Raw genomic sequence first — 24052 nt, forward strand, 5'->3', positions numbered from 1 at the left:
ACCACTATCATCAACGAAATGTATTCACCTGTTAAAAATGAAATGACACTTCCACGCATAGGCACAAGCACCATATAGAAAATAAACATGCATTACTGGAAATGGTGCAGAAGTACTGAAGCCAACATTGGAAAAATCTTGGATTGACGCAATTAATAAAGTTTGGTTGTCGGCTACCATTTTTTTAAAGAAAAGAAAATTCTATCAAGGTTGATGAGAAATAGAAAGCAGGTTAACCTCATATGGCTTTGTATATTTCCTGAGTCGAATCACTGCAATGTCGGGAGCTGTTAGACCTTCCTTGTTTTGTAAAGTCAGATCCACTTTAGTTGTTTCTAAAAGAGAAATCATAACATCATTATATCCATGTTCTGCCGCTAAATGTAATGGGGTGTTTCCTTTGTGATCCATTGCGTTTACCATTCTATTGAGCATTTTCTTCCAGGAGGAGGTGGTAAGTTTGTCATTTGGATATATTAGCGATCTATAAAGTATGTTTGTCGTCTCCGCTTCTACGGCAATGTGTAGGATGTTCTTTCCATTGCCATCAAGTAGCTGACATGGATCAGGGCACCATTGTAAGAGAAGGCGAGTCGTTTTTCTGTGGCCCATTCGTACTGCAGTATGTATAGGAAATGATCCGTCAGAATCTGGGATGTATGCCAATGATGGATCTTTACCCAATAGGAGTTCGGCAATATCATAGTCTCCAATTAATGCTGCGAAGTGGAGAGGAGTTCTTCCTGTTTCATCTGTCTCCTTACCAAGTGGTTCTGGGTACAGTTTTAGTAGTTCTTCGGTGAGTTCTGTCAATAAGATACCATAGAGAAGTTCAATTAGGAAAACCTAGCACAGTATTAGTAAGCAATAATAATTCCTCACTGGCCAAATGAGAAACAGCTCACTAAATGGATTTTGGCATTTTGCATCCAATTTTTGACACTCTATTCACCAAACCATCTGTGCATACTATATGCAAACGTACTACAATCCTTTTAAAGCATCCGTTTACAAGGTCATTTGCTAGTTCATTGGTAAATTTGGTAGTTCCTGGGGGGGAACTAGAAAATCTGGATAGAAGTGGCTAAAAATTAAAATATTAAAATTGTGACTAGTGAGAATTGAATCAAAATTCTTCCCAGCACAAAAAGTCCTTATCATTAGACTACAAGTAAACATGTGATAATTTATGAGGAGGGGCTAAATTATATAAAATGTTTCAAAAAATTAAAATTTAATTAAATCTTAGTATATAATTAAAATTTTAAAATCATAGGATAGCTTAGCCATCTTTTGATTGGCTTTAGATCCGTCCCTGGATAGTTCATTGGTCGATTTGGTATAGAGAAGACTAAAAAAAAGCCTAACCAATTATTTTTCATTGACAAATATATAAATTGAATCAACTAAACAAACTAATCAACCAATCGAATCAGAAACTAAACCAAATAAACTGATCAACTAAATAAACCGATCAACCAAATTTAATTTTGGTTTAACTAAATTAGTATGAAAGATGCAAATAAGAACCGTTAATATAAATATTAGTACCTATTTTATGCTCAATATATATATGTGCAAGACTTGGTTTGATTGATTTGTTTAGTTTATTTTGGTTTCAACCATCAAAACCGTATCAAACAAAATGAACATATAACAACCCAACTGCTTTATGGAAAATATATTTGATTTGATTTATAATCTAATTAAAAGAAACTAGACCATCTAAACAAAACTTAGCAGGGACTTCCCTCTGAAGTTGAGTAAAATAAAATAATCAATATTGTTATTATATATATACCTGTGCCTTGGAGAACTGCAGCAAACAATGCTTTCTGACTCAACAGTTTTGCAACAGAGAACATGCCCAATTCCTCCCTGCCTGAACGAGAAACAGCTCACTGAATGGATTTGGGCATTGTGCATACTATATGCAAATGTAATACAATCTTTTTAATACTATACTGTTTACAAGAGAGAACGTTCCTCTTTGATGCACTGGAAGAAGTTCGTCTTATAACTATAAGGGATATTGTGATTACAGAATATTGAGACTACAGTTAAATTGAATTTCAACATTTGACTGAGAATGAATTGAAGCAGGGTAACAGCATAAAAGTTTTATGAAATGTAGTCACTATGAACTATTAAAACAGAGGCCAATAGGAACTAAAGGAAGCTGAAAGATGCAAAAACAAAGTCATTTGCTAGTTCATTGGTACATTTGGTAGTTCTTGGGGCGGAACTAGAAAATTTGGATAGAAGGGGCTAAAAATTAAAATATACAAATTGTGGTTAGTGAAAATTGAACCCAAGCTCTTTCCAAAACAACATAAGCTCTTACCACTAGACTACAAGTAGGGGTGTTCATTGGGTCCAGTTTAATCGGTTTTGAACCGAACTGAATTAGTTTGGACCAAACGGTTCAGTTTGTTCGGTTTAATGGTTCGGTTAGGTTTGCTTTTTAAAACCAAATTATAACTTCAGTTCAGTTCGATTTGCAATTTTTTCAAAACCAAAATAATCGAACCGACCGAACTTTTATATATTATGAATTTGGTCCGGACCGTCTCGATTTATTTCTTAATCAATTACTTTAAATATATTGGTTTATTTCTTAATATTCCAATTTATTTCTTAATATCCTGGTTTATTTCTTAATATACTTCAGTTTATTATAAATCAATTGCATTAAATAAAAAAATTAATATATTTCGGTTTGAACCAAACAAACCGAATAAACCGAAATAAAACTTTGGATTGGTTCAGTTCAGTTGCAATGCTAAATTAGTTCGGTTCGGTTTGGTTCTATATTTGAAATCGAAATATAACTTTGGTTTGTCTAATTTGGTTCGGTTTCAACCAAACCGAACCGATGAACACCACTAACTACAAGTGAACATGTGATAATTTATGAGGGAGGCTAAACTATATAAAATGTTTCAAAAAAAATAAAATTTAATTAAATCTTAGTATATATAAGTAAAATTTAAAACCATAGGGGTGGCTTACCCACATTTTGATTGGTTTTAGATCCACCCTTAGTAGTTTATTGGTCGATTGGTATAAACAAGACTAAAAATAAGTCTAACCAAATATTTTTCATTGACAAATATATAAATTGAATCAACTAAATAAACCGATCAACCAATCGAATTAGAAAATAAACCAAATAAACTGATCAACTAAATAAACCGATAAACCAAATTTAATTTTGGTTTAACTAAATTAGTATGAGAAATGCAAAATAAGGACCGTTAATATAAATATTAAGTACCTATTTTATGCTCAATATATGTGCAAGACTTGGTTTGATTGATTTGTTAAGTTTATTTAGTTTTCAACCATCAAAACCGTACCAAACAAAATGAACATATAACAACCGAACTGCTTTGACCAAAATATATTTAATTTGATTTATAATATAATTAAAAGAAACTAGACCATCTGAACAAAACTTAGCAGGGACTTCCCTCTGAAGTTGAGTAAAATAAAATAATCAATATTGTTATTATATATATACCTGTGCCTTGGAGCACTGCAGCAAACAACGCTGTCTGTTGTTTCGGTCCTGAGTAAAAAGCTGGTCTAATTTCCTGACCCAACAGTTTTTCCACCATACTATGTACCAGATCGACTGATCCCCTTGCAGTAGCCAGGTACAAGGGAGATACAGAATCATTGTTGACCAGCCCCGCCAATTCTATGTCTTCTTCCATCAGAATCGAGACGACAGCTCCATGACCATGTCGAGCAGCTTCATGTAAGGCTGTTTCCCCCAGACAGTTCTTTTGTCTAAGCAGCTCTTTCAACCCATCCTCACCGAATACCGATTTGGCACAATGGATCAACTTTGAAATGGTGTTTTCGTGCCCAAATCTTGCAGCATGGTGGAAGGGTGTCTCATTTCTTACATTGTGTGCCTTCAGCAATGAGCTATCCTTCAGACATATTTTAGACACAAGTTTTTCGTGGCCATTGGCAGAGAGTATGTGAAGAATGGTATCCCCCATACCTGTAAAAGGAATTGTCAATTGTCAGTTTAGCCCACATGATCAAACGGACACTAGTCTACTACATTTGTGCCATATTCCACAAAATCGGACTCGGACACTTGACCATAAAATTGAAATCAGATGAATTGGATCAGTAACTAGGACATTTTTTTGGCAATCCCAGTAAGTCAACAGTAACCTTGAATCCCTGCTATTTTAAATCCATATTTGTTAAAATACTTCAAGATGCGTGCACAGATTTTTTTAAAAGAGTTGCTTCGAGATTCGTTTCCGAAAAATATTCAATGGCTAGATTTGGAAAAGCAGGAATTTTAAAATTATTGTTCACACACGAAGGATTGCAGCAGATTTATTTCTGTTATTTTGGGTGCTGGTACTGTCAATCATTTCTGACATTTGGATAGTCGCTCCTCATGTTAGTAACTATTTGGACAGTTGTTATTGGGCAAAAAAACAAAAAAAAAAAAAAAGAAAAAAGAAAAAGAAAAAGAAACAAAAGAAAAAGAAAAAAAAAGAAAAAAAAAAGAAGAAAAAGAAAAAAGAAAAGAAAAGTAAATTGATGTGTCCAGTGGAATAATGGATATGGAAGTTGAAAGAATTGGGAACAATTTTGTATTCCTTCAGAAAGAGTACAACGATATGAATAAGTGTTCAAAATGATATGCATCATGATACAAGAGAAAAGGACAGAACAAACTGTGAAATCAATCGTAGAATCAGCAACGATCCAATGAACACCGGTAGTAAAACCAGTTTTCAATATTAAAAAAAAAAAACGGTGCTGATTTAAAATTGTGTAGTAGTGCCATCAACCAGATCAAATGTATATTTCTTTCTCTTTATATTCTTAGCACTAAATAATTAATAGACCAAGACTAATGTACCATGCCTGGTACTATGTTATTCTCGTATTGGCAAAAAAATATATATATTACCTGCTGCGCTCCTGATCAGGCCATCAGAGGGTTCCATTGGTGTGTCATCATCAACAGATACCATCGTATGAAGGGGTTGTTCTTCTTCTTCTTCTTCTTTTGATGGTTGAGGATGGTCTTCTTCTTCAGTGTTCAATCCCAGACACTGATTCAAATATGCCTCATCGCCCTCCATAGCCGCTACAAGGAGCTCGCATGGCATCAGTGCGCGCTTATGTTCATTCTGATTTTCGGATTCTCCGGTTGCAGGAGAACTGGTTTTGTTAGCCATTAATTCTGAGCTTAATCTAGCTAGTGTCTGACACGAGAGATTGCGCAAAAAATGTATAGAGGATTGATCTTATATAATTAAGAAATGCAAGTTTGCCTCAACTATATATAGCCCTCGAATAGTGTGCCAAAGCTTGGTGATGGCAAGTACCTTGGTTAGGACGCGAACAGGTCCCTTAATACTAGGGGTGATAATGAGTCGAACTGGCTCGCAAATTAATGAGTTGAGCGGCTCAATATTTCATAACGAATCAGACTCGAAATTGAAAAAAGCCCAAACTCAACTCGGCTCGGCTCATGTAAACACTTGGCTTGACTCGGCTCAACTTGCGAGCCAGTTCAAATGCAAACGATTGATCATATTTATGATTTATCTCAGCTAACAACGGTTAATTTGTCTGAGAAATATTCATTTATCTACATTGATATAGGTCAGAATATTCAAATTTTTTTTCTAAATTTCATTTTTTTTTAAATTTCAATTTTTTTTCCAAATTTCAAATTGTTTTTCATCACAGTATTATTCACATAAAAAAATTCTGTCCGATAACCCATTGGACGCGTGGCGTTTGTTTATAGGTCAGACTATGCTTGGGCGGGCCCAAAGCTAGCTTGACTTCATAATTTACAAATACAGAGCATTCATAATTTACTGATAGTTTGTCTTTAATTACCTTATGAAAATCATAATTTACTGTTACATCTCAACATTGCCTTATCCGTATTAAAATTTATTGTTAGATCTCACCATTGCATTATCCATATTAAAATTTACTTTTATATCTAACATCTACCCTCTAATGGCAATATGAATCAAACATCAATTAAAAATATGAGTTGACTCGCAAGCCGACTTTTGAGCTCGTGAGCCGAGTCAAGTGTTTACATGAGCCGAGACAAGCCGAACTTTTTATTTCAAAAGCGAGACGAGTTAAGAGCCGAATCATTGGGCTACAATTGACGAGCCGAGCCGAGTTTGAGCCGAACCTTAATCATTAGTAGCTCTACTTAATATGGAGCTGCACCGGAAGATTTCTTAGAGAGGAAGGGAAAACTAATATTTTAGGTAAGGAAGGAAAAATAAAAGCAGTCAATAGAATCTCTATTGAGTAAGCATAACTGTATGCATAAATGTAGGTGTCTAAAATATGTTTCTTTATTCGGTAAGCATGGTTTTATCCCGTCCAGTGCTAGACGGGATAATCGATACCGTCTAAGATATCTTATTTTCTCAAGTTAAATCGCTAATTAAAGTCAAGATTAACGGGACGAGATGGCAACTACCTTGGTTAGGATGCGAACATGTCCCTTAATATAGAACTGCTCCGGAAGATTTTTTAGAAAGGAAGGGAAAACTAATATATTGGGTAAGGAAGAAAAAAATAAAAGTAGTTAATAGAATCTCTCTATTGAGTAAGCATAACTCTAAGCATAATTGTAGGCATCTAACATCTCTTTTTTTATTCGGTGCACATGTAGGTGTCTAGAATTTCTTTTTTTATTCGATAAGCATATATATTAAGCTGCTTGAAAAAGCAATAAAGTATTGAAAAAGAAATATGATTTTCCAAAATATATTGGTATTTTTTTGGTAACAATACCGCACGAACTAGTCGATTTTTTTATTAATCAAAACTAAAATAAATAAATATCGAGAAAGCGCCAAGTAGAAAACAAATGCTACAATGCTGGAAGGGATAATCTATCACATCCAATATATATATTTTTAAGTTAAATCGCTAATTAGAGTTAAGATTAACGGGACGTAATGGTTTGTTCCGTCCAGACACTGTAGCTGGACGGGATAAACCATCTCAAACGACGGATTCGAATCGGATGGTCTCGATCCAAAACCCAAAGATTGGGTTACTTTAGGAGATCCGGACCCCTGGACAGAGGGGTTTGGTTTTCAAAAGAAAAGTTGGGTTTGATTAAGAGATCGAGTAGGGAAATATTCGACACTTTTATTATAAGAATGGGTTCGGTAGGTTCGGTTCAATCGGTTTTAAAAATTATAAACCGAATCAATTAAGTAAAACCAAAATAGATCAAAAATTGAACCAAACTGAACCATTTAAACCAAAATCTGTCGGTTCGGTTTAAAACCAAACAAACCGAACCATTTGAAAACCCCTAGTTGCGGAGCAACTTGCTCTCCGCTATCTTGGGAGCCTAGATCATGCGGGTTTTTTATTAAAAAAATTTAAAAAAAAATCGCAAAAGGGGGTCTTTTTGCTAGAAAATCAAAATCTATGTAAAATGGGATGGTTTATCCCGTCCAGCTACAGTGTCCGGACGGGACAAACCATTACGTCCCGTTAATCTTAACTCTAATTAGCGATTTAACTTTTAAAAAAAATCTTGGACGTGATAGATTATCCCTTCAAACACTATAGCTTAACTATATATAGCCCTCGAATAGTGTGCCAAAGCTTGGTGATGGCAAGTACCTTGGTTAGGATGCGAACAGGTCCCTTAATACTAGGGGTGATAATGAGTCGAGCCGGCTCGCAAATTAATGAGCTGAACGGCTCAATATTTCATAACGAATCATACTCGAAACTGAAAAAAGTGCAAACTCAACTCGGTTCGGCTCATGTAAACACTTGGCTCGACTCGGCTCGACTTGCGAGCCAGTTCAAATGCAAACGATTGATCATATTTATGATTTATCACAGCTAACAACGATTAATTTGTCTGAGAAATATTCATTTATCTACATTGATATAGGTCAGAATATTCATTTTTTTTTTCTAAATTTCATTTTTTTTTTTAAATTTCAATTTTTTTTCCAAATTTCAAATTGTTTTTAATCACAGTATTATTCACATAAAAAAATTATGTCCGATAACCCATTGGACGCGTGGCGTTTGTTTATAGGTCAAAATATGCTTGGGCGGGCCCAAAGCTAGCTTGACTTCATAATTTACAAATACAAAGCATTCATAATTTACTGATAGTTTGTCTTTAATTACCTTATGAAAATTATAATTTACTGTTACATCTCAACATTGCCTTATCCGTATTAAAATTTATTGTTAGATCTCACCATTGCATTATCCATATTAAAATTTACTTTTACATCTAACATCTACCCTCTAATGGCAATATGAATCAAACATCAATTAAAAATATGAGCTGACTCGCGAGCCGACTTTTGAGCTCGTGAGCCGAGTCGAGCCGAGCTTTTTATTTCAAAAGCAAGACGAGTTAAGAGCTGAATCATTGGGCTACAATTGACAAACCGCGCCGAGTTTGAGCCGAACCTTAATCATTAGTAGCTCTACTTAATATGGAGCTGCACCGGAAGTTTTCTTAGAGAGGAAGGGAAAACTAATATTTTAGGTAAGGAAGGAAAAATAAAAGCAGTCAATAGAATCTCTATTGAGTAAGCATAACTGTATGCATAAATGTAGGTGTCTAAAATATGTTTCTTTATTCGGTAAGCATGGTTTTATCCCGTCCAGTGCTAGACGGGATAATCGATACCGTCTAAGATATCTTATTTTCTGAAGTTAAATCGCTAATTAAAGTTAAGATTAACGGGACGAGATGGCAACTACCTTGGTTAGGATGCGAACATGTTCCTTAATATAGAACTACTCCGGAAGATTTTTTAGAAAGGAAGGGAAAACTAATATATTGGGTAAGGAGGGAAAAATAAAAGTAGTTAATAGATTCTCTCTATTGAGTAAGCATAACTCTAAGCATAATTGTAGGCATCTAAAATCTCTTTTTTTATTCGGTGCACATGTAGGTGTCTAGAATTTCTTTTTTTATTCGATAAGCATATATATTAAGTTGCTTGAAAAAGCAATAAAGTATTGAAAAAGAAATATGGTTTTCCAAAATATATTGGTATTTTTTTGGTAACAATACCGCATGAACTAGTCGATTTTTTTATTAATCAAAACTAAAATAAACAAATATCGAGAAAGCGCCAAGTAGACAAAAAATGCTACAATGCTGGAAGGGATAATCTATCACATCCAAGATTTTTTTTAAAAGTTAAATCGCTAATTAGAGTTAAGATTAACGGGACATAATGGTTTGTCCCGTCCAGACACTATAGCTGGACGGGATAAACCATCCCATTTTACATAGATTTTGATTTTCTAGCTAAATGATCCCCTTTTGTGATATTTTTATTTTTTTATTTTTTATTAATAAAAAACCGGCATGATCTAGGCTCCCAAGATAGCGGAGAGCAAGTTGCTCCGGAGCTAGGGTTGTTCAAATGGTTCGGTTTGTTTGGTTTTAAACCGAACCGACATATTTTGGTTTAAATGGTTCAGTTTGGTTCAATTTTTGATCTATTTTGGTTTTACTTAATTAATTCGGTTTATAATTTTTAAAACTGATTGAACCGAACCTACCGAACCCATAATTATTATAAAAGTGTCGAATATTTCCCTACTCGATCTCTTAATCAAACCCAACTTTTCTTTTGAAAACCAAACCCCTCTGTCCAGGGGTCCGGATCTCCTAAAGTAACCCAATCTTTGGGTTTTGGATCGAGACCATCCGATTCGAATCCGTCGTTTGAGATTGCTTTGCAATTCGAATTCATCTCTCGGAATGTGTGCGCTCCACTTCGGATAGATTATCACGGATTCAAATCGGATGGTCCTGATTTAAAACCCAAAAATTGAGTTACTTCGCTGGATCTGAACTCTCCCCTCGGTCTCCTCCCCCAACCTTCGCTCCCCACTCTTTGTTTTTTGTTTTTGTTTTCTAAAACGACGCTCCACACTCTCACTTTCTCTCTCTTGGCCCCCTCTGATGATTGCTCCCTTCGTTATTGTTTCTATCCTCTAATTCTCCTGCTTGCCTGCTAAGGTAAGATTTTATACTTTTTTTAATTCTAATTTTGGATAGATTTGAGGGTTTGATTTGAATTTGATGGGTTTCTAAATTTGATTGATCAAAGAAGAAGAGATCAAGGTAGTTGCTATGGATATTTTACACTTGATTATTTGAAAATTCTCAAGGAATTAAGATGCCTTTTCCACTCTCATGCTTATTTCGGTTCAACCGAACAAACCGAAATTTGGTTCGGTTTGTTTGGTTCAGTTTTTAATCGGTTGATAGGTTTAAATGGTTCAGTTCGGTTCTAATTTTGAAAACAGAAAAAAAGTTTGGTTTGACAATTTTAGTTCGGTTTCAACCGAACTGACCGTTTGAACACCCCTATCTGCACGAGTCCGTGTCCCCACAGGTACCTAAGGTGCAATTAATAAAAGTTGACGGCCCAGATTAATTCCATCTAGATCAAACTCAATCCAATAACTGTTGAGGTTGTGTAAAATGAACAGTTCGAATTCACAACTTGCACTCAGGTACCTGGGGTGATACCGATTCTATCCGCCTCTCCTCTGGAAGGGGAGGGAAATAGATGGGAGGGAATAATTAAATCTAAGTTACTGGTTCCACAAGTGTATCAAAGGAGAGAAATGTTCCGAAGTAACTTTTGATTCTAATTTAAGAGGAATGTTTCTATAGAAAAGAAGACAAAATAGCGATCAATTTTTTGGATGCTTCTATGGTAAAACCGGTGTTGTAAATAACAGTATGCAGTTGTCGGACTGATAGAGTGCCGTCAAACGATTAATTGGTAATAATTAGGAATAATCAGAAATAATTGACCGATTAGTCAGGAAAACGATTAATTGGCCGATTAATCGGCTAAACGGATGTTTTTTACAACACTGGGTAAAACTGGTATGTAACTTTGAATCCGCATCAGTCAAGGTACCTAAGGTGTTCAGGTATCAGTTGAAAATTAGAGCCGTGCTTTTAGTTTGGCACAAATCTTAAAGCAGCCCCTACAGTCACAGCAGCTACTGAATTGATTTTGATTTGAATAAAATTAATCTAGACCGTTCATCCTTTTAAAATGCATCTCAGGTACGGTACCTGAGCGAATATGGACTCTATAACTCGCTCCGTTAACCCTTTCTTCTCTTCCAACCATGCTCTCGCAGTCTCGCATATGGAAATTTTGAATGGTTATGATCGGAATAATAGGTTCCTGTTATTCTTTTGGAATAACAGCAAATTTATTTCCTGACCGAACTTGATTTGACCATGACAATACTCTCTGAGGTAACAAAATATTTCTGTTTAGATTTGGACCGTCCGATCAGAATTGGGTATCTTGCTAATTGGGTAATAGAATATTTTCATTTTTTTTATCTATGAAATTTGATCAACACTTTGTTCTAATGTGCGCACATTGCTGTTGCCGGTACACCTTTTCAAAAAGTTGCTATGCTCTGAATGTGGAAAAGGAATGGAATTTTCAAAATAACTTGTTCGATCCCCCATCAGGAAAAAGGAATGGAATTTTCATCGCTATACTTAGTTTAATTAATCATGCATAATGACGAATATTGTGGAGTGACACGGGATGAGTTTTGGGGACGGAAATATATATTAGATGGGCTGATAGGCTGAATCCGTTGGGTTACACACGGTTAATTTGTCAACAACTGGTGTTAAATCCATGATGAAATTTTCTCTAACAAGTCTAATGCTTCCATGTGATGTTAAGGACCTTCCAGTTCAGATACTGGCGGAGGCAGAGGCCACTCAAGCTCTTGGAGCCGGCAACCCCCCAGATCATATGTCTGGAGACGTGCTGTCGGATGAGGATTTATTGGATTACTAGTCTTCTATGATATGCTTGCTTTTTGAGACTTGTTCTTTGGCTTAGTATTCATTTTATTTCCCATTTAGTTTTTGCTGTGGTACTATCTCTATTTGTATGCTTTTATGTTTGTTGATGATGACTTGATGTACAACTTTTCATATTTGATTTTGGTATCAATTTTAGGTACCATATCAAATATGCTTGATTTCTATGAAATCGGTGGTAATACCACTATTTTTCAAAAAATATAAGTTCAGGAATCCATATTCTTTGAGGTAACGGAATATTTTAGTTTGAATTCAGACCATCCGATTAGAATCCTGGATAATCTAATCTGAGGTGGAATGTATGGGAGATTTAATATCCGTGCCAAAGAAGATCAGACTGTCCGAATTCAAACTCAAATATTCTGTTACAGAGAGCAATAATTGTTCTTTGCAATTATTAATGTTGAACTACTTTCCTGTTGAGTTTGACTGTGAAGTCTTCTTGTTCCGCAATTTTTATTCATAAGAAATAAAATAAATAAAATATTAAAAATAACAAAAGTTGGCTGAAAATTCTAAAAATAAGAAGGTCCGGACACCAAATAATCCAAAATCTCCTGCCAAAATTATATATATATATATATATAGAGAGAGAGAGAGAGAGAGAGAGAGAGAGAGAGGAGGGAGAAAGTTACAACATCTATTTTTTTCATTTTCAAAGTCCAAATCGTCGATCCAAACCGTTAGACTGTGATATGGCCGCATCGCCTAGATGCGGCCACTTTTTTGCGGGCCGCATCTAGGAGATGAGACTCATTTTTTTCTTTTTTTTGTCTCCTTCTTGTGTGGCAGTTCAATCTGAACAAAAAAAAAAAAGGAGTGGCCGCACCTTGGGGATGCGGCCGTGTCAAAATTCGAAATTTTCAGAAAACGTGATGGTTTGGTTTATCTTTCTTGAGCGTATGGTATATATAAAAATTTTGGTAAAAGAGGATAGAAGAAATAATATCAAATTTGTATGGGGATATTGGAAATTATGTTGTTTTGTTGGGAAAATTGGATATTTTCAAAGTTTATATGGGAAATTAACTTTTATTTTCAAAGATGAAGTGCAGTGGTAAACCTATTTGTTTTCAACTAACACACAATGCGTTCAAGTCATCCGATGAGAAAATAGCCTACCATGTAACTCGATCCAAAATTGAATTGGTACAATCCGATTCCAGTCCGGATCAGCCAATTCCAGTCCGGAATGGCTGATCTTTCCTTCTATGTTTCAAAGTCTATGCTCTCTGCTCTACACCAGCACCCCTCATGCATTACGTACCTCTCGATTGATCTATAATGACACTTAATTGGGAGCCTTAACGTGGGTCCTCTAATGCAGAGGGTATGTGTAAAAGGACTTTTGATAGGGGTATTTATTTTGTTAGCATACATAAGTATTTGCTATTTTTTACTTTTGTTGGTACCTTTTGTTGTCGTCTTGTAAATAAAAAAGTTAAATTCCAATATAGTTCTATTTTACATGTATACATGTCCCGGAACTAAACACTACAATAATAGAGCGGCAAACTTCTATTTGGCACAGTACACTCAGAAAAACAACATAAGTAACAACTGATTTGCAAGAAAACAATCAAAGAAAATAGTTACAGAATTTTGCATGCATCTTATAACACAAAACCAAATTTGAAGCAGGTTTAATTCATCCACCTCACCTCGGTCCTCCGGTGCTGATTTCGAGCATTGAATTATATTGGGTACTATTCGAACTAGATACATCTGATATAGATGGAAATTTCCTGAGCAAGCTCTCCATCTCTCCTTGATCAATTTGGTGGCCCGGGGAGCTGATATGGAACCTCACTAACTTTGTAATTGCTCCACAACTTGCTCCATTGTTGGCCTATCGTCTTTTGGGCTCAGACGCGGCAGAGAAATGTCACAAATTTCTTCGAGAACCTTCATAACATTCTCGTCATTAGTTACTATTTCCTCATCCAACATCTCAAGATGCTCATTTTGCCTTGCTTTTGAAAGAAAAGATGTAGCCAATGGCTGCTTTTCCCCCTTTTCATCATAAACTGCCTCCTTTCTAGTTAATTAGGAGCTCCAACATTAATTACTACCCCAAAGCTATACACATCACTTTTCTTGGTTATTAACTCTGTATAAAAGCACTCAGGATCTACATACCCATGTGAATAATAGACAAGCTTAACAATTTCGTTTACTGGCACAGCACTTGAAGCTCCAAAATCGGACACCTTCGTAGTGTAGTTAGCATCTAGTAGTATATTAGCCGACCTAACATCGCCATGAATGATAGAGCGAGAAATAGAAGAGTGCAGATAATCTAGAGCCATCGCTGAATCTAGAGCAATTTTTAGCCGACTACCAAGGAGATTGGCCTTCTACTACTGTTTCTATGAAGCAACTTAAAAAGTGTCCCATTGGGAACAAATTAATAGACCAACATAGGGATCTTATGCTCCAGACAACAACCCAATAATCTAACTATATATATTCTTGTGGTTTATTTGTGAAAGAAGAATAATTCCATAGTTCAAAAAATCGGCCGATTCCGAGTCAAATCGGAATCGGACGGGACCGAGCCGATTTTTGCCCGATTCTCAAGTTTGTGCTATTTTTTCCAAAAAAATCGGATGAACAGTGACGGAATCGGCCGATTTTCTGATTTTTCGTCTGATTTACACCGATTTAAAGCAAATTGAGCCGATTTAAAGAAAAAATATTTTTAATTTCACTAACCTGTGCCGATTCAAGGCGGAGGAGAAAGAGGTGCACCTGTGCCATTTGAGTGAAAGGCGGAGGAGAAAGGACTCAAAGGATCGGGAGCGCCATTTGAGCTTCAATAGCGCCAGAGGAGAGAAAGGACTCAAAGTCTGCACTGATTCCAGACAGATTCTCACATTTTGGGTTGATTGTCTCACTGATTCTGCATTTTTTTTTTTTGTTCAATTTGGTTTTGCTAAGTAACTAGTGCAGAGGAAAGGGCGAACGGGTTGAATTTGACCCACGTGAACGTCGTGAAGAAGAAGAAAGAGATATGGGTGGGTCAGTGCGTAAATGAGCAGGGGCAGCGAAATATTAAATGGATTTTCTCTGCAGCTGGGCCCGAAATTGAATTAGAAAGGATGGCCAGCTTTGTTTCCATTGGCCAGAGGTTTCTTGCAAAGGAGAGATATGCGGGCCCCTCAAGAGAGAAGAAATGAAAAAATAAAATTTTTGTCGGACATGGATACACACAACAATCTAAATCGAAGTCAAATTGACTTAACAGTAAAAAAAAAAAGATTGGGTGTGTAATTTTCATGAAAATTGACATGGATATAACACTCTAAAAGAAATTGACTTAAAAAAAAAAACATATCATGTGATTTACTAATTTGTATAGCGTATAATAAGCAGAGGTGATAATTGGGTGTGTAATTTTCATCTATAAATTGATAACAGAATTAGCATTCTAACTTCGAAAAAAAAAACTAACATTCTAAATCGAAGCAAAGAGAAAAAAATTTGTTGTAAAAAATTGTATGATCTAGTGATGTGTTCTAGCTTTATTGGTACGTTACAAAATTATATTTATATTTATATTTTGTTTTGTTATATATTTATATATTTTAATTTCGTTTTTTTATATATTTATTGTGGTTTACATTATGGTTTATAAAGAGCTCAATATAAGTACAAAAAAAAGCTTTTTATTGGATTATTTGAGTGTAATATTTTGTCTTAATATAGTTTTTTTATAAATTATTTTTATCAATTTTTTTCTACTTTTTGGCTACAAAACAAGGTTTCTGCCAAAAAAACCCAAGTTACCAATCTGATTCTTCCGATTCCGACCGATTCATCTGATTCTAACTCGGCGGTCAAAAATCCGATTCCGATTCCGATTTTTTGAAATATGAATAATTCCATTCACAAATTCTTCGATTTGTCTTTCTTCAAGTTCCTTTGCTTTCTTTATGGCCACAATTTGATGAGTTTCAGCAAAATTATTGGTTGCAACTTCTATCTGCTTTTTACTAAACATAGGAAGGTGGTTTTTCATCATCTGGTAGTATGTTTCATACTCTTCTTTTTCTTTGATGTGTCTTTTATTCTGTTGATGTGTGGCTACCAGAAAACATAAGCCCAACAAAATAGCAACACCAAGGATAGAAGCTGCATTTGTTAAAGAAAGAGAATGACTACAATTTATTTATCTGCAATTCAATTCTTTTGTAAAGTGAACAGTATAAAGCAGGCGCAAAATTGCTGTGATAAGGGTGTGAAATAGGATACTCTGTTCTGAACAATTATCTGGCAAATTATTATTGTTCATTTCAGTTAACCTTTGATATCGGTTGTCAAAATAAGTCGGCTGCCAATGCATTCTTCAAATGAGTTGTATTGACAGCAATGTTAGTAACAACTGACATAACCGGAGAATATCCATGGCTACAACAAGAAAATCAATGATGATGATGGCTGTAATTATTGTCACCATCATTGCCATCATTACTATTGTTATTGTTTTTGTTATTTGTAATATCATTATTGTTATTTATTGTCAATTTCATTGATTATCACATATTTAGGACTTTGTAATACCACTTATAAGGACAATTTAATTTGCAAAATCCTTTGTCATTTGTTTATATCATGTAATTATGAATACTTAGGTTCTGTTTTATTATTATTATTATTACTATTTCTGAGAAGAGCCAAGCGATTTATCTGCACTTTATATTGGACAATAACTTGTCAATCCAGAAAGAATACTTACATATCGCCACCCGAGCAGGATAGGGAAACTTCTCTGGAATCTCGATGCAACGTTCTGTTTTGCCGTCACCTTTTCTGCCTCCTGGGCATGAACATTCGTAGCTTCCTTCTGTGTTAATGCAAGTGCCGTCCTTGCACAGGTGTTTCTCACATCCATTGATATCTGTTCAATCACAAAAAAAATTATAATTAAACACCCGCAAAGTAAGCATACTCTAAAATAGCCGCTTCTTCTTGGCTTACAATTGCGACATAATATCCGCTTATGGGCTTGGGACTTTCTGAAAACTTAGCCGATCGCATGTCCCAGAAGATTTTAACATGGTCACTGTCAACACAACATAATAGGGCACCGTTTTCCCTTCCTTCGACAGAAATAGAGAATGAATGACTGATAATGCTTCTGTTCCCTGAGATGGGGACCTGACGGGGCACACCGGCCGGCTATCTTTGTTTCGTAAAATGAGACCACCAAGCTTTGTGGGGCTTGCTTGGCATTGTTCGGCGACTCGTCTTGCGGTGTATCAGAGCTCATTGAAGAATTATGAGCTGCACTTGACAAGCTCTGTTCTTCAAGTCTCCTCATTGCATTTCGAGATCTCAATCTCTTAATCATTTTGAACTTCTAGATTTTCTATGAAGATTAAAAATTAATATATGAGATGATATATTTCCTGTTCTTCTTTCTGCCTCTTTCTTTTACAGGCCTCCACAAGATCATGCAAAATTATGAGTGAGGATAGAGGAATGTCACACCCCAGATTTTTACCATCCGGAGCATAATTATATAAGCATTTTCACATCTTTCCTTGGCCCATCAACCTACGTCGCCAACAGAAATGAAAAGAAAACAACAAAACGGAATCAGCTACAAAACTCAGTAACTGGTTATTTAACGACGCGCTTCTCTATAATTGGCTTAATTTAACAACCAATTAAATAGGCTAGATTAATTCACACAAATACACATCAAATTATGCACGCATATTTAACCAGCAATAGCACATCGGTCTAAGTTATCCATAAAACAAGTCACATCATATTCACACACGTGTGATCCCTGTCACAGACAATTTTCACATTCTCATAACACAATTCCTTTAAACCGCCAATTCAATGGGAAATCCATCCAACATTGGAATGCCGCCAATCTATTGGGAAATCCATCCAACAGTGAGAGGCTGCAATCACATATCAAATTCCAACCTTAGACCCACTATCCCGTTAAATATGCCATCATAATTCAATATGCAATACCAATATTCAAATCAACCATACAAAACGAAAACACAGTTATAGAGAAATCTAGTTACCTGATAGCGAGATATTCAGAACTTCAAATTCAATTGTAACAACTCAAAATCACTGCGACGTAGTCAAAATTCAAATCAGACAGACAATCGTCCAATGATTGAAATGAGAATTTTGTTAAATGGACTATGTTGGAAAATGAGATATCAATCAAAATGATTCATATCCAGTGGTAGTAAGAAAAGGAATTTTCATTTTTTTTTTTTGTATTCATATCGGATATCAAAACGAGAGAATGGAAGCGTCTGTCGGATATAAAACAGAGAGAAAGGAATCGAGTCTATCAATTTTGATATTTTATTATGTATATGTAGTTAGAGTGTAATCCGAAACGGTGCATTAATAGAAGAGGTGCATTTATCAGGAGTTTAAAATTTAAATAGGAATGCTTCGAAACCGTTTCTAAAATAGTTATTAAAATAAACATTGTTATCAGGTTAATATGCCGAATGAAGCGGATCGGTTAATTTGTAGCGCCTCCTCAATTTTACCGAGCAGTTATATGAAAGAAACTTATTTAAAACAAATGAATTAGATATAGAATTTTCATAAAACTTCTCAACTTTATAGAATATTACAAACATAGACTTTAAATATGCTACTAAAACAAATATCATCTTTATTATATTTTATTGTGATTTTTTTTTTGAACATAAATAATAACGACTGAATTTTTCGGGACATTACAACGAATTAAAAAGAGATATTCAGGCAAAGGATATAAAAAAGTTAAATATAGGTAATTACATTTTGTCCTGAGAAGGATAATTCCACAGTACAATTTGAACAACTTAAAAGAAAGCTGTAATTTATTTTTTGCGACGAGGTTTTAACCTTCTTTGGCTATATTTAGGCAAAAAAGAAATGCCAAATGGTGAAACACTAATGACCAATTAATCCTTAGGTGGGTCCCACAGGCCACAATCTTAATTCAAAGCTAATTAACTGTTAGTCTAGTAGTAAGTTATCTAGAAAGATTTTATCTTAAACTCTAATTTTTACTCATAATTAGGGTAATTTTTGGTGACCTTGTTTAGTGCATGCTAACAGATGTTATCTAAATAGCAAGACGTGAAAATCAGATAATGTTTTCCAAATAGAATTTTTTTTTTTTTTTTTAAATTTAGTGGAGACTACTAAAATTGTATAGACGAAGATTCCTTCTAGATATTAAATAGTCAAATGACTTGACTTTCAATCTTTACTTAAATAGGTTACTAAAATATTTCATTTATATAGAAAAAATTTCATATAGCCACATCATAAATTAAAGTGATGGACATAATGGACAACAAAAGGCAAAATCTAGACTGCATTCTAAACACAAGCTAATTGTAGTATTTTGATAATTAGGAATATGCAGAGTTTAATTACTTCAATTTTTCATAGATATTTTGAGGTAATAAATAAAACATGATAGGCCCAAAAAGACAATAAACAATAAGTTCCTATTAAGACCTCAATTTCATTTTGCTCAAAGGTTCAAGTATTCACCTCTCAAAACCCTCAATTGAAAAGAGACAAACGTGCAATATATAATAACTAGATATCATAAGTTGTAATCAAACGTGCATTAATATAATAGCTATTGTTGAGTGGGACTAATATGCATATTACACAGTTGGACTCATATCTTTGTGTTTTAATCCAAACAATTAATTTGAAATGTTTGATATGATCTTCATATATATAAAAGTGTACTTGCATGTCAAATTTTACATTTTCAAGAATTATTTCACTAGTTTATTAAGATAGGTAGAAAATCTTAAAATTCTGGACCATCCAAAAACAATGATTTTCAACCTATCTAGTAATATAGTAAAAAATTCTAAAAAAATTAAACTTTTGACCGCAAATACATTTTTATATGGTAATTATGTTTAACTAGTTGGATCAATTATTTGAATTTTGAAAATAGAGATATTGATTTATGATACATATTGATCCGTAATATATATGCATATTATGATACAGATTGATCCGTTATTCATATCAGAACCGTTGATTTTTGTTTAGATTCGTGTTTGTAAAACTTTCTTTCTTGAGATTCGCATAGGGAAAAATTTGAACGGTTGTGATTAAAATAATAGGTTCCTGTTATTCTTTTGGAATGACAGCAATTTTATTTCCTGACCGAAATTGGTTTGACCGTGAAAATAGATCTACTGGGTCCGGTAGTGAGGAATCCATACCTCGGACTCTCTGAGGTAACAAAATATTTCTGTTTAGATTTGGACAGTTCGATCAGAATTGGGTTTCTTGCTAATTGGGTAATAGAATATTTTCATTTTTTGACATGTGATATTTGATCAACATTTAATCCTCACAGTGATCTTAGTTGTAATTAGGGTTTTTTTTAATTACACCAATTAAGGATCATTTAGAGTTCAATATTTATTGCATTAGTGCTTTACAATTCATTCCCCAACTAGGAATGAACTATTAAGTCAAAACTCTAAGGATTAATTGAACAAGTTAATCATTTTATGAACAATATCATAGAGCAAATAGTTGCTCTAAAACACTAACACTATTAGGTATTTGGTTCCATACCGATAAAAGAAGGCCGGTGGTTCTTGTTACGGCAATGAGCCGATAGTTGATCTAGCAGTACGGATCCGTTAGCAAATTCAGTTTTAACCCGATAGAAGACTACATTTCTGTAGTAGTGACAGTATGGTCAATCACTTCTTGACTGTAGTTACACAAATCTTGAAAACAGAAAAATGTAAGCACGCTCCAAGAAAAACATACTGAAGTTTTTATTAATATCCAAAAAAAAAAAAATAAAGAATTTCAAAAACTATCTAGCTTTTCAAGTTATTTTGAAATCTATCTAAACCCGCAAAATTTTTTTGCAATTTTTTTTTCAAACTCCCTTTCCACAAATAATTTTTGCAGTTTTGTCTCTTTTTTTTTAACAGAAAAATTTATAATTTATTTATCTTTTATATTGAAATATTAGAAATATTTAATATATTATCTTTGAAATAGATGGAATATTATATAATTTGATTTATAAGAAAGACTGCGAGAAATAACTCGGATCAATATTTTTCATGCTGGATTTTTGACGGCTGTAAGAAAAAATAATATATTTCTTTGTGTGTTATTGGAAAAAAAAATGCTTGTATTCTGAGTTATTGATTGCAGTTCAAAAGTCACTTCTAGATAATACATAAAATATTGTAATCCTTCTAGTATATTTAATTTCTAAAAAATTGTATCTATTTTGATAATTCTTTTTTAATAACAATCATTAGATAACTTAAAGTTTTTGTTTTCTTTTCAAGAATAGATACAAATTTTTAAAAATTAAATATAATAGAAGGTTCACAATATTTTCTGTATTTACCTAGATGTGACTTTTGAATCGAGATCAATAACTCAAAATCCAAGCATTTTTATTTTTTTCCAATAACACACAAATAAATATATTATTTTTTTTACAACCGTGAAAAATCCGGTATGAAAAATATTAATTCAGGTTATTTGTGGTAGTCTTTCTAATAAATCAAATTATATAATATTTCATCTATTTTTAAAGAAATATATTAAATATTTCTAATATTTCAATATAAAAAATAAATAAATTATATTTTTTTTTTTTAAAAAGAAGACAAAATAACAAAAATTATTTGCGGAAAGGGGGTTTTGGAAAAAAAAAACACAATTTTTTTTTTTTGCGGAAAGTAGGTCTAAAACCGGAAAAAAAAATTGTGGTTTGAGTAGATTTTGAAATACCTCGAAAATCTGGATAATTTTTTATTCTTTTTTTTTCGGATATTAATAAAAATTTCGGAAAAACATACATAGGTAATTGAAACAATAATCATTGTTTAAAGTAAAAGAAAAAACCAAGTGAAACTTGAGTGATGCAACATAAGAACTGTTTCAGTGCTTTTACAGGATTCTCTAAATGATTCAGTACAAGCTGAGTTATTGTAATAAATCATGAAATGATGTAAATTCTAAATTAGTGCAAACAGAAATATGATTAAGAACATGACAATTTTGCTAAATATGGGAGCCCACATTTGAATATTCAAATAATTACGTTCTCTGGCTGATCTGATGAACTTGGGCTTTACACCACTGTCTCTATCGGAAATGTGTCTCAGTAATTGTCTTTCCAACCTGTTCCACTTTGCTGCCGGCGGGGCAACGAATTCAAAGGTGGCGATTATAACAACGAAGAGAGAAACAGCGAGAACTACAGCCCCAAGATTTCCAATAGGAGCTAGCACCAGATACAGAGCTAATCCCCCTGCAATGAGCATTAACCTTGCAGCATTGCTTAATGAATAAAATGAAAAATCAACCGACCTTTCCATATCATTAGAATTGCCAGAATACGAGCTGTATATGATATACATAGTAGCCAAGAAGGATAGAAGAAATGCATAGGCGTCTGCAATGACAAATGCCTTGAAAACATACTTCCTTCCTAGAATTGGTGTGCCGGTATTTTGATTTGTACCTCCTGGCAGAGTAAAAGCTGCAGCAAATGTGACTGTTGCAACAAGTACAGAACCCAGACCCAAAAATTGGGCTTTCTTCATCACAGGATTTGAGCTGTTTTTAGCACCTCTTGTGTCTGTTGTTGAAATGTCGTCCTCATTGGAGCCTCTAATTAATTCACCTCTACTGAAACGAGGTTTTATGATTTTTATGAAAAGTACACCCAAGACGTCAATAATCTGCAATGCACCAAAAAAGTATCTTCTTAGAGAAGTTAAAGGAATATATACAAGTTGAAGTTCAAGATCGATGTGTATTATTTGCAGGTAAGCCCTACAAGAGACCACTTCTTTTAGAAATGGGCAGTGCTGACCCATTGGCCGTGATGGAAATCTGCGCCTTTTTATGTTGTCATCAATTGTTGCAAATGCATGTTTTTTTTTTTTTTTTTTGTTGTTGCTTTCAAAGACATAATAGATAGGTCATTTGATCTTACCAACCACTATCATCAACGAAATGTATTCACCTGTTAAATATTCAATGACACTTCCACGCATAGGCACAAGCACCATATAGAAAATAAACAGGCATTACTGGAAATGGTGCAGAAGTACTGAAGCCAACATTTGGAAAAATCTTGGATTGACACAATTAATAAAGTTTGGTTGTCGGCTACCATTTTTTTAAAGAAAAGAAAATTCTATCAAGGTTGATGAGAAATAGAAAGAAGCTTAACCTGATATGGCTTTGTATATTTCCTGAGTTTAATCATTGCAATGTCGACAGCTGTTAGACCTTCCTTGTTTTGTAAAGTCAGATCCGCTTTACCTATTTTAAAAAGACAAACCATAACATCATTATATTCATATTCTGCCGCTAAATGTAATGGGGTGTTTCCTTTGTTATCCATTGTGTTTGCCATTCTAGTAAACATTTTCTTCGAGTAGGAGGTGGTAAACATTTTCTTCGAGTAGAAGGTGGTAAACATTTTCTTCAAGTAGGTGGTAAGTCTGTCATTTGGACATATTAGCGATATATAAAGTATGTTTGTCGTCTTCGCTTCTACGGCAATGTGTAGGATGTTCTTTCCATTGCCATCAAGTAGCTGACATGGATCAGGGCACCATTGTAAGAGAAGGCGAATCATTTTGATGTGGCCCATTCGTACTGCAGTATGTATAGGAAATGATCCGTCAGAATCTGGGATGTGTGCCAATGATGAATCTTTAACCAACAGGAGTTCGGCAATACCATAGTTTCCAATTAATGCTGCGAAGTGGAGAGGAGTTCTTCCTGTTTCATCTGTCTCCTTACCAAGTGGTTCTGAGTACAGTTTTAGTAGTTCTTCGGTGAGTTCTGTCAATAAGATAACATAGAGAAGTTCAATTAGGAAAAACTAGCACAGTTTTAGTAAGCAATAATAATTCCTCACTGGCTGAATGAGAAACAGCTCACTGAATGGATTTGGGCATTGTGCATACCATATGAAATGTAGTCACTATGAATTAATAAAACAGAGGTCGAAGACACCAGTCAATAAGAACTGAAGGAAGCCGAAAAATGCAAAAAAAAGGTCATTTGCGAGTTCATTGGTTGATTTGGTATAAACAAGACTAAAAAAAG

At 34.3% G+C, this 24052-nt stretch overlaps 2 protein-coding genes across 2 annotated transcripts in view; both read right to left on the reverse strand.

Annotated features, from left to right (window-relative positions):
- LOC144549651 (uncharacterized) overlaps positions 1-24052 on the reverse strand; it is a 30716-nt gene that overhangs the window by 1270 nt on the left and 5394 nt on the right. The window contains exon 5 of the mRNA XM_078298421.1: positions 23166-23785. Coding sequence (XP_078154547.1) covers positions 23166-23785 — 620 coding nt within the window. The remainder of the gene's footprint in view (positions 1-23165; positions 23786-24052) is intronic.
- Positions 229-5336, reverse strand: LOC144549652 (uncharacterized). The gene is made up of 5 exons (XM_078298422.1): positions 4952-5336; positions 3524-4015; positions 1802-1882; positions 421-806; positions 229-335 (listed from the first exon to the last, which is right to left on the reverse strand). Exons 1-5 carry the CDS (start codon positions 5220-5222, stop codon positions 315-317), a joined length of 1251 nt encoding a protein of 416 aa, XP_078154548.1. The 5' UTR covers positions 5223-5336; the 3' UTR covers positions 229-314.

The sequence above is a fragment of the Carex rostrata genome, chromosome 35, assembly GCF_964058835.1.
Source record: "Carex rostrata chromosome 35, lpCarRost1.2, whole genome shotgun sequence".
NCBI lineage: Eukaryota > Viridiplantae > Streptophyta > Magnoliopsida > Poales > Cyperaceae > Carex > Carex rostrata.

Bases quoted from the DNA above. Each gene is read 5' to 3' on its own strand.
- LOC144549652 (XM_078298422.1), bottom strand. From the start codon at position 5,222: ATGGCTAACAAAACCAGTTCTCCTGCAACCGGAGAATCCGAAAATCAG. The intron at 1,883-3,523 runs GTATATATATAA...TTTCTCGTTCAG, and splicing joins TGCAGTGCTCCAAGGCACAG to GCAGGGAGGAATTGGGCATG. The intron at 336-420 runs GTAAACGCAATG...TTTCTCTTTTAG, and splicing joins AGAAAATGCTCAATAGAATG to AAACAACTAAAGTGGATCTG.